The sequence below is a fragment of the Podarcis cretensis genome, assembly GCF_951804945.1.
Source record: "Podarcis cretensis genome assembly, chromosome: 4".
Taxonomy (NCBI): domain Eukaryota; kingdom Metazoa; phylum Chordata; class Lepidosauria; order Squamata; family Lacertidae; genus Podarcis; species Podarcis cretensis.
The window spans coordinates 80,760,619-80,772,417 of NC_137173.1; the positions used below are offsets into that span (position 1 = coordinate 80,760,619).

General features: G+C 40.8%; 1 protein-coding gene across 1 annotated transcript in view; it reads right to left on the bottom strand.

The window, feature by feature from the left end:
- CUL4A (cullin 4A) overlaps positions 1-11,799 on the bottom strand; it is a 33,574-nt gene extending 21,775 nt beyond the window's left edge. The window contains exons 1-6 of the mRNA XM_079972633.1: positions 11,018-11,799; positions 7,722-7,837; positions 6,106-6,210; positions 5,449-5,517; positions 3,457-3,530; positions 2,641-2,803 (exon numbers count right to left, since the gene is read on the bottom strand). Of these exons, the coding sequence (XP_079828759.1) occupies positions 2,641-2,803; positions 3,457-3,530; positions 5,449-5,517; positions 6,106-6,210; positions 7,722-7,837; positions 11,018-11,192 (702 nt within the window). The 5' untranslated portion in view covers positions 11,193-11,799. The remainder of the gene's footprint in view (positions 1-2,640; positions 2,804-3,456; positions 3,531-5,448; positions 5,518-6,105; positions 6,211-7,721; positions 7,838-11,017) is intronic.

The window sequence follows — 11,799 nt, forward strand, 5'->3', positions numbered from 1 at the left end:
TTAAATGTTTATATTGTTTTTACAAGAAAAATAGTTCCAATACGGATGCAGACTAATTTCATCCATTCTTCAAACAATCCTGTGGCATAGGAAATATTCCTACTTACAGTTAGGGAACTAATAGTGAAGGAATATCACTTGAACTAGTTTTACAAAATTACTGGGCTCATGCATTTCCTTTTTTCATTCTCCTTCAGTATGGGCACAAAGAGAAAATCAAAAGCTTTCACTTCCTCTTTCTACTAATTGAGGTTTGCTGCTACATTCTCATCTGGAACTGTGGTCAATTTTAACTATGGTTTAAGGAAACAGTTTGAGATCAGAAAGCATAGTCTACGCTATTTGAAGCTGGTTTGTTCCACTAAACTTTAATAATAATAATAATAATAATAATAATAATAATAATAATAATAAATTTTATTTATATCCCGCCCTCCCCAGCCAAAGCCGGGCTCAGGGCGGCTAACAACAATAAAACAGTACAACAGTACAACACAACACAACTCTAAAATCATTCCTTATAAAATTAATTCAAATTTAGGTAGACTAACCAGAGTTTCTCCAGGTTTGGACATAAGATGTGTTATTCACAAATCACACTGAGATATGATTTAGGGTGACATGCCTAAGGAAGAACAAGCCACAACGACTCTCAGCCTCGCATGCTCCCCCCTTACCTCTCCCAAGTGAAGGAGCTAATGGTATGATGTGCTGTCCAAACCCAAAACCATGGTTAAAGTTATGCTTAGTTTAAAGAAAGCTTCAATATGTGCACAACCGTGCACATGTGCGTCGAGCCAAACCCGGAAGTGATCCGAAAAGTCACAAAAAGGGGCAGAATGGGATGCCTTGGAATGTAACCCCCGTGTAAATAGGAGGTTGCCTGTGTTCAAAAAGACTTTCATTCCTACCTCAAAGCACTGCCTCAGTGATAATAAAAAAAATAAATAAAATAAAATAAAAAATAAAATAAATAAAATAAAATAATAAAATAAAATAAAATAATAAAATAAAATAATAATAATAATTTATTATTATTTGTATCCTGCCCATCTGACTGGGCTGCCCCAGCCGCTCTGGGCAACTTCCAGCACATATAAAAACATAGTAGAACATTAAACCTTTAAAAGCTTCCCTATACAGGGCTGCCTTCAGATGTTTCCTAAATACTCCTTAATACTCCACAGGGTGGGCGCCAATTCCGAGAAGGCCCTCTGCCTGGTTCCCCTGTAACTTCGCTTCTTGCAGTGAGGGAAACCAGCAGAAGATCCTTGGAGGAGGACCTCAGTATCTGGGCTGAACGATGGGGGTGGAAATGCTCCTTCAAGTATATAGGGCCAAGGCTGCTTAGGGCTTTAAAGGTCAGCACCAACACACTGAATTGTGCTCAGAAATGTACTGGGAGCCTATGCAGGGCTTTGAGGACTGCTGTTATATGGTCTCAGTGGCTGCTCTCAGTCACCAGTATAGCCGCTGCATACTGAGATGATAGGAAAGCCCACTCTGAAGCAAGTTGTTACTTAATTGAGCAGGTCATGTGATATGGTATGACTTTTCATATATGTATCACTACAAATACCATGCCAAGTTGGAAATTTCAGCTTTTTTCTGTGAGCTTTTGCTGAAAGTTTGGGGTGGGAGGAGGAAAGTGTCATTGAAAGTCTACTCAGTATTGATCCAGTGTACATTCCAATGTATAGTTAGCAGAGTAACAACTTAAACACCTTGCAGGATTCCCAAAAAATAGACCAGAGGCAATTGTAGTTCATCCAGCAGAGCTTTACTGCTACTGTAGGCAAATGAGCATAATGTTCACAAATCCCATAAATTCAGGATTGGCAATGTCCATAAGAAATCCAGTTGCAGCAGACTTAACTTAAACTTACAACAACTTATAATAAGTCTAAGCCTTAACACTATCTATGTACAGATGACCACACCAGAAGGAAAAGAGATATACAGTGGTGCCTCGCAAGACGAAAAGAATCCGTTCCGCGAGTCTCTTCGTCTAGCGGTTTTTTCGTCTTGCGAAGCAAACCCATTGACGGCTTAGCGGATTAGCGGCTTTTAGCGGCTTATCGGCTTATCGGATAAGCAGATAAGCGGCTTAGCGGCTTAGAAAAAGGGGGGGGGAGGGGGAAAAACCCGCAGGAACTCGCAAGACATTTTCGTCTTGCGAAGCAAGCCCATAGGAAATTCGTTTTGCGAAGCACCTCCAAAACGGAAAACCCTTTCGTCTAGCGGGTTTTCCGTCTTGCGAGGCATTCGTCTTGCGGGGCACCACTGTAAAGAGAAAGTGAAACCTAGGCTCCTTCTGGCCTTACTTTTATACTCAGCATGACCTTGACAGAAAATATAACAGAACCAGTTCAAACCAGCTGTATTCAGCTTCTCTGAAGGAATAACCCAAACAACATGAACCTTCTGCTTGTTTCTTTTACAGAGAGAAGCTTCCAGCACCCTCTTGAATTAAGTAGAATAGGAAAGATTTCTATACATCAGATCAATACGTTCTGCACTAAGAAATGCAAACTGACAGGAAGGCCTCAACTTTCTACACATTCCCATGCAGAAAAGCAGAACAACAAGGAGTCTGTTTACTTGCCTGTAGCATTGTACATATTTGGCTTTTATACTTACTTGCAAATCAGACAGCATACTTAACAGACTTCGTAACAAGCTTCTATCTACAGCTTCACCATTCCGTTCTCGTTCAATCAACAGCAGGATTCCATCAATTGTTTTTGTTTGAACTAATTTATCATTAATAATATGGCTTCTAAAAAGTTCTAATCCCATATCCCTGTAAAATTATAACAGGTTAATTACAATTTGATTTTATATAACATTACATGTTCTTATAGACCTAAAATCATATTATGCTTCTATTCCACAGTGTGAAGGCTCCGAGTTTCCTCCCTAGTATAATTTCAACTATAGATGCTTGCATGGCTTGAGAACTGGTTACCACTGTAATGACCATTCCTTTTGCTGAAATTTAGATCGGCAGGAACGCATTACTTGCAGTTTTAGGATTATGAAACCAGAAGGGGCATAACAGAAGCCAGCTATTAAAGTTCTAAGAGTATTTTAAGGGTGCAGGTTATCAGTTAAATGGGAGCAGAAATCACCTGCTAAAATTCTTATTTTAGCAGAGACAGTAGTATATGCTTGTAGAACCTAGGGACCTCCAGATGCTGTTGGACTGCAATTCTAATCATTCCTGAACATTGCCCATGCTGACTGGAGCTGGTGGAATTAGGAGTTCAACAACATCTGAAGAGCCACAAGTTCCTGTGTAAAGGTACAAGGACTCCTTTACTAGCAATTTTACGTTTTACTAGCAATTTTACAGCCCATATATCCACATTACACACTGCAGGTGCGTAATGGCCAACACTGTGATAAGAGATCCACACACTGCCAACATACATACTACTTAAATACTGTACCTACCATATAGAAGGTAGCATTGAATTCTGAAGAACATAAGTACGATCCAAAAACAAAAAAATGCTTCTAATCATGATCTGCAAAAAAAAACCCATAAAGAAATAATTAATCTTCTTTGCTTATGCATTACCTCTGCCATATATGTCACATTTCCTGATTTCCTATCCTCATCAATACCTAGGGTTATTATACATTCAGAATATATCTTGAAGTTTCATCACGAGAATCTACAAGCCAAGAAAGAATTTATACAGTATATGATCACCAACAAATAAGAATTTTAAGGAGTTTTCTTAAACGTATATATGTTTCCTAGAGTTGTAATAATTTGGAGTGAAAAGCAGTAAAATAGGGCCATGATAGACATAATATTGCTTATCTTAGCCAATATCAGCAGTTCAGAAGCAGCTATGATTGCATAGTCAATTCCCTATAACGCCTTAATCTTAATCAACATTAATGTGTTACTAATCCAAAATTAATAATCTTAGCTTGATATTTTATGAGCACGACTGCTAAAGAAGTTTAACATAAAACATATCAAATATGGGGTGGCATTAATCCATAGGGCCAAATGACCATTAAATGTGAAAATTTATATATAATCAAACAGTATATAAATTTTGTTAAATGAATATTGGTAGCTAATATAAAGCCAAAATATACATAATATAATCCAAAATAGCATTAATTGGTGATGACACCGTCATTCTAATTTTCCTAATTAATTTTTCTTTTCCCAGCCAAAAGTTTTCTTAGGAGAGTTAGCAAAAAAGCTTGTGATTTATCTGTGCCAGCTGTACTGAGTTTTGTTTTCTTAAAGGGCCAACCTCTGGCCCAATAAACTTGATAAGTGACTTAAAACAATGGAACATCAAAGCTTAAACCCACTCACTTCCTGCAGTTTTGTCAAAACGTTATTGCTTGGGTGAAAAAGGCAACTTTATGTAATTCAAATACTTAAGGGGATTTCACACATTCCCCATAGTCAAATAGCTAGTTCCTAATGAGCTGCACCAATGTGCAATTAAATTTGAAGCCAGCGAGCTTCAAATGTGTTATGCAACTTCATATTTGTGAAACTAGGTAGCAGCTCAAGCACTCTTTGATTGGGAAAATGAAGAAGCAAAAAAGCAGGGATGCAGCTAGGAAACGAAGTTGGTGTGAATTTCAAAGTCTTTCAAACTCTCACAACACAAAAAGAGAGAAACCAAAGTACGGTAATGACCAGTTTTGCAAAGAACACCAAACTCATACAATTGCCCATATTATCATGCTACCAACTGTTTTTCAAAAGCAGATACTTAATTTCATAGGGACTTGGTGATAAATTGTTTTAGTAGTAACAGAATTGAGAGCTAACCAATAACTTTTCAAGCAGTCAAAAGCTGTTAAAGTGCTACAAAGATCAAAGTTTATATATCCAAAGGAATATAATTGGCTTCAGCTTTCTCATTCAGTTTTTGTAAAACCTTTTCAAGTCATAAATACATATATCTTTTAGTTAATTTAACAAAGAATCTAAGAGTTGAGCCAAGCAAATACAAATTTTCCTTAATTTTATTAATGGGGTCAAACAACAGATGTGAACCTGAATTGCTTCTATGAGCTAACTGTGTTGCACAGTAGCTAGTGTCATCGACTATGACTAGGGGGTCCTGGTTGAAATTCCACACTAAGCCACAAAGTTCACTGGGTGATCATGGGGCAACAATCATCTCTCAGTCTATCCTACCTCATAGGACTGTTGTGAGGCTAAAAATGAGAATCATACATCAGCGATGGGAAACCTGTAAACCTCCAGATGTTGTTGGAATACAAATCATATCATCCCTGAGACCCCAGACCATCCTGGCTGGAATGGATGGGACTTTTAGTCCAAATATACGAGGTTCCCCATTCCTGATGTATATCATTTTGAACTGCTTAAAGAAATGTGCGAGATACAACTTTAAAAAAAATAAAAATATGCATTATGAACTACATATAACTTACCATTTGTCTGCAGTGATCTTGCCAGCATCTGTTTATTTTCTTTAAAAACAGGAGACTGTCGAGAGAATCTGTGCTACAAAGGTTAAGGGAAGCTATCTATTTTTTTTTTTTAGTCAATATATCAGTAGTTACTCTCTAGACTAGAGATTAACATAGATTGGGCTTCTAGCCGGAATTTGGAGCTATCATTTCTGAAAGAAATTAATGCTTCAGATTAGAAGAATTTCTAGACTTTTACAGTGACAACCACATCAAGTCTTAGAATCTGGAGTCTCCCTGAAAGCATCCAAGAGGGGGAATATATGATTCTTAGCATGGTTGAACGAAGGAAATTATTGCACTGATTATTAATCATACCCCAAATCTTCAAGAACTGTCAGCAATAGATTCTCCACTCTAGAACACAATCTAAGCCAAGAGAGACCTAAGCAAGACTCTGGGGAAATTAAGAATGCAGGTGGCCTTGTTAACTTCAATATCACTGTGATAAGATGCCAACATGCTACAAACCTAAACCATAAACAAGACTTTACTTTTCAGATTCCAACTACATTCTTTGTGAAGCATTTTTAATTTTGTGAGACTACAGTGCATACTTTATGAACACTAAAACTATTAATAACTGTTTGGCTGTGTTTTTTGTATATAAAAAGGATATTCTCTAAACTGCAGTATTTGGGCTTTCACGTGGTCTTCACAGACTTGTCTTAGCTGTTTATACAGCATAGGTGATGCTTTATAAGAACAGACATTTTCAACAGCCTGGGATATGAGGACAGAGAAAGAAAGAGTTCAAAATCATCAAGTTATCCACCACCACCTCCTTCCCCTCCCCCAGGTTTCAGATCCTTTTTATTTTTTATTTTTAAGGAGGGATAGAATACTTCTGGAAGAGATATCCCAGAGAGAGACAACAGATCTCCCCATCCTCTTCTAGGTAAACCTATTTTGTCTTACTTAACTATATTCTTGAAACAGTTCAACTTATGGGAAGATTTCTGGGCAACTGCTTCACCAGACAGAATACTAGCAGTTCATTCAAGCACTGAGAATAATATGGAGAAAATGCTCCAAAATAGACAGTTCAAAAGACCCAAATGATAATACTGGGTGCAATGGGGGAAATGGAGTGTCCTGGGAGAAGGCATGGCTGCCTGACTAGCTGGACTCGACAATGCATTCCACAATGCATTATTTTCTTGCAGGCTCCCCTTGTATATTTATAAATCTATAAGAATACACCACTCCTGACATTTTAATAAGATTCATTTTTTAGCTTCTTGCCATAGGCCCAACACTGCAGGCAGATCCCCCAACTGTTCCATTTCTACTGGGACATCCCAGATGACAGAAGCCAATTCTGTCTTCTGTTTTGATCCTGGAATGTTCCGTTTTTTGGTCTGGTTCAAGCACTGGACCAAAAGACGCTCACTCTGGTGATTGTCAGCAGCGTCACACCAAAGCGCCTTCCCATCCAGCACTGTGGCATGACTCTCCTGATCGCCAGAACACTGGGTGAGAGTGAGTGGCGCGAGGGGGCAGTGAGGGTGAGGGAGAGTGGTGAGAGCAGGGTGGGGGGATGGAATGGGGTGTGTTCTGAATTTAGTTAGGAATAAGTTGGTGCATAGGTGCAGGTAAAGGATAGAAATACCTGAATGCACCCCATGCACACAGAAATCTAGGCAGGAATATAATTGGCTTCAGCTTTCTCATTCAGTTTTTGTAAAACCTTTTCAAGTCATAAATACATATATCTTTTAGTTAATTTAACAAAGAATCTAAGAGTTGAGCCAAGCAAATACAAATTTTCCTTAATTTTATTAATGGGGTCAAACAACAGATGTGAACCTGAATTGCTTCTATGAGCTAACTGTGTTGCACAGTTGCTAGTGTCATCGACTATGACTAGGGGGTCCTGGTTGAAATTCCACACTAAGCCACAAAGTTCACTGGGTGATCATGGGGCAACAATCATCTCTCAGTCTATCCTACTTCATAGGACTGTTGTGAGGCTAAAAATGAGAATCATACATCAGCGATGGGAAACCTGTAAACCTCCAGATGTTGTTGGAATACAAATCATATCATCCCTGAGACCCCAGACCATCCTGGCTGGAATGGATCTAGGCATCAGGGCATTAGAAATGTCCAAGAACAGGTTTTCCACGTGATGTATTCTTTGTGTTATAGACAGAAACTCTCCCAAATCGTTACTTCTAAAATATCCATTTTATTCATACAAGTTTTTTTTAAAAAAACCTCAAAACTCTTACTTGGTAGAGCTCTTCAAGATTATATTTAATAGAAGTACTGCTTTGAATTGCTCTGACTGCTTCATGAAGCTTCTGCCATGTGTCCTGAGTATAGTTATCAGGCAAAGTGGGTCTCTCTGCATTAAACAGATAAAGAACAAGGGGTGAGGAATGGTATATTCTTTCACAGCTTTATAATTTTGAGTGTGGTTTCTTAATTGATAAATAAAGCATATTCTATTTTTATTTGGAGATTACAACCTTTTGCAACACGCAACATGAAGAAAAGTGCTTTTTAAATGGAAATAAAACAGTGTGATAAAAGATCACACACCTTTTAAACTTTATATGAAACACCATTCCATACCAACACGCATTGAAAAATACAAAAATCCACCAAATCAGCAGTCATTCAACCACTACTTCAAACATTCAGAAAAGGGTACCCTTATATACACATGATCTGCATTAAGAGTATTCTGTGCATCACTCACACAAAGACTTCAGTCCTATGTATGCTTGGAAGTAAGCCCCACTGAACTGAAAGGGATTTACTCTCAACTAAACATGCATAGGATTAGGCTGCATATGTAGTACAAGGAACAGGTGTAATTTGTACTTTATCCCATTTCCTGTCACTTGATTGATGGTGATTAGTGCTCCACTTCTACATGTTAATAGTCAGTACTTTATTAAAAGGATATTGGCTTCCTCATAACTAATTTGGACCAGCATTTCATTGTGCCCTTTATTCCAGCCCTTTCATTTTTAGAGTCATTTTTTTCTTATTTAAAAAAGTTGAAGGTGAATTTGTGCATCTGTATCCATTCATCACAATCACCCAATTTTTTCAGCTAATTTCAAAATGTGAGGATATGGAGTGGAATGCTTCTAATCTCGCACATCTTCTCTGCTGTTATTCTTTTAATACCTGCAAAATTATGGATCTGCCTCTGGATGCAACTGCCAGTATCCAGCATTTTTTTCTTATAAAAGTAAGGCCAGAAGGAGCCTAGGTTTCACTTTCTCTTTACAGTGGTGCCCCGCAAGACGAATGCCTCGCAAGACGGAAAACCCGCTAGACGAAAGGGTTTTCCGTTTTGGAGGTGCTTCGCAAAATGAATTTCCCTATGGGCTTGCTTTGCAAGACGAAAATGTCTTGCGAGTTCCTGCGGGGTTTTTCCCCTTTTTTCCCCCTTTTCCTAAGCCCTAAGCCGCTTATCAGCTGATCCGCTTAAAGCTGCTAAACCGCTAAACGCGCTAATCCGCTAAGCTGTCAATGGGCTTGCTTCGCAAGATGAAAAAAACGCTATACAAAGAGCCTCATGGAATGGATTAATTTCGTCTTGCGAGGCACCACTGTATGAGGGAACACACATGAACGAGGAACACCAAAATTTTACTACCGGAACAAGCTATTAACAAATGAAGGCTGCAATTCTGTGCAAACTTACTTGAGAGTGAATCCCACTGAACATATTGGGACTTGTTTCTGTGGAAACATGCATAGGATTCCCCTGTACGTGTAATACCTGTTGCTGCACATATATTCTAAAATGAACTATCACGTATGTATATGTCCCTGAATTTGTTATGCAGCACTAAAGTGGGTAAGGGTGAGAAAGAAGGGTTTGGCTAACTAAGTTTAGGCAAGTAACAATGTTTTGTGAAAAAAATACAAAGCTCAGCTTCATAGGAGTGAAATCTCTCTTTTGGAGATGTTTAACTGGACACATGAGAGGTATAGATGCTTGAGAGTGTATACTTCAGATTGAAAGAATTAGTTGTTCCTTAGCATACTTCCTCAACATTTCAGGGGATGTCTACAGATTCTAATTTGTTAATGATAGAGTACGAAAGCAGTGGATAGCGGTTAGACACAATTAAACAACATGCAGTACACAGCAGCTTGCTGTCATTTGGTGGACTGCAGACAATGCAGCAGGACACCAAGCAACAGATGAAGGAAATATGATACTTAAAACTGCCTCTGTGATAACAGTAACAAAATCTAGTTTCACTCTTATAGAGAGGTCCCATGTGGACAGTAAAGTGAGGAAAGGGCAATGGATGTCACACATCAACGCAAGCCAAGGGGGCCTGTGCTCCTGATTGGCTGCCAGTGACTGATCTGACCAGGCAAAGTGCCAAACACTCTTATACTCCTGCATGTCAAACAAGGAAAAGTTGCTTAGAGTCCTTGGTCTGCCTGACAAAGAGCAACCCCTCCCCAGCCAGACTTAAGATGACAGCAAGTACATCTGTATGGTAAATATCAAGTTTCCTGCATTCAGGCATGTTTACAAGCAAGCTTGTATGTATGCAAGCAAACACATATACTCACACTCTTGCGTGGCTGAATAGCTTTTTAAAATCAAGGAACACTTCTGGAATTCTGCTGACTCATATTAATAAGTCAACAGCATTATGATCAAAATATGCGAATCTTAAAGATACAGAGAAGACAGACTGTTTTCACCAATCAGTTTTAAAATTTCTTGCTGTCTGTTCGGTCAAATGTCACTTTTAATGCCACATGTGAAAATGTTCTGAGCTACATTCACAAGATCACACCCTTTTACTCCACATAATTTTTTAGAGAGCCCCATCCCATCCTCATAATTGCAGGTTCACCCATAAGAACATAGCAGGAGGCTTGGGGGCAAGAAATTAAGCTTCTGTCTTTAACCCCATCCTCAAATGCAACTAGGGTTGCAAGCCTATGCATACTTACCTGGGAGGAAGTCCTATTGAAGTCAGTGGGGCTTACTTGTGTGTGTGTGTGTGTGTGTGTGTGTGTGTGTAGGCTTGCACTGAAAGGCAGGTTTCAAGGATATTAAGAGATAACCCCTGGGGTATAGGGCGGTATATAAATTCAATGAACAACAACAACCCTATCCACATTTGTGATGTTGACTGCCTAATATCCCCAGGTGCAAAACAAGGCAGGTCAGTAACATTAAAACAAACAAACAAAAACCCCAAACCGACAGTGTAGGAGAAACCATTTTGTATCCCTAACTCGTCACCCACTTTTACACCATTTTTAGAATCCCGCCTTTGAATCTGACAACCCCTTAAGCACATCTGCAAAGGGGTGGGGGTGGGAAACAAAAACATCACCAGGTTGCATTTCGAAACGAGCTATTCAAATGGGGACGAGCAAGAAATGAGAACAAAACGTTTGAAATGAGGGTGTTGATGAGCGCGACACGTTCACTTGCAAAAAAACAAAACCCAAACAAGCAGGGGAGACGAGTCCCACTCGCCAACATCTCCTTCCACCTCCAGCATCCTAGGTGCGCTTGCACACCCACCTCTGAAGTTCTTGATCACTAATTTCTTGGACGTGGCCCCTCCACCAGCAGCTCCAGAGCCGGCCGGCCCGCTTCGGACGCCGGCCACAGCTGCCAGGGAAGCGGGCTTGGTGAAGCCGTTGGTGTGCCCCACCAGCGCCGACAAGTGCTGCTTCTTCTGGGGCTCGCCGGCCATGTTCGACCCAGCAATCCCGGGGGTGGGTGGGGTGTAGATTTCCCTTGGTGCCCCTCCCTCCTTCCCTCCGGCTCTCCTCTCAGTTTTGAACGACGGCTCTCAAAAGGGGGCGACGGTAATAACAACAACGGTAAAGATCCTCGCCGCCAACGGGGCGCCGCCTCAGCGACCCAGGCGCTTCCATGAGGGGCGCGCGGAAAGCGGAGAAGGAAAAGGCCGGAGCGGAGCCCCCTTCCCGGCCGCTGGGCTCGGCATGCGGGAACAGCGAAGAAGAGGCAAGCAGCAAACGACGACGCCCCCCGATGCCGCCTCACAAAATGGCTCCTTTGGTCCACTCGGGTGAAGGCCGAAGCTACTGCCTCCGCCGCGGGTCGGGGCGGCTGCTGAAAGCAAGGCCGAGGCGGCGGATGCGCCTCGCCGGGGCAGATACCTACGACTTCCTCGGCCCGGAGGAGGGCTCTAGCCTGCTGTCACGGGACTCGGGCAGGGGCCCGGCGAGGGGGTGGTGGGAGGCAACTGGCGAAGCAGCACCTCCGACACCGCCGCCGTTTCCACAGCAGCAGCTCGGCGTTAGGCAGGCCAAGGCCGCAATCCTATATCCACTTAC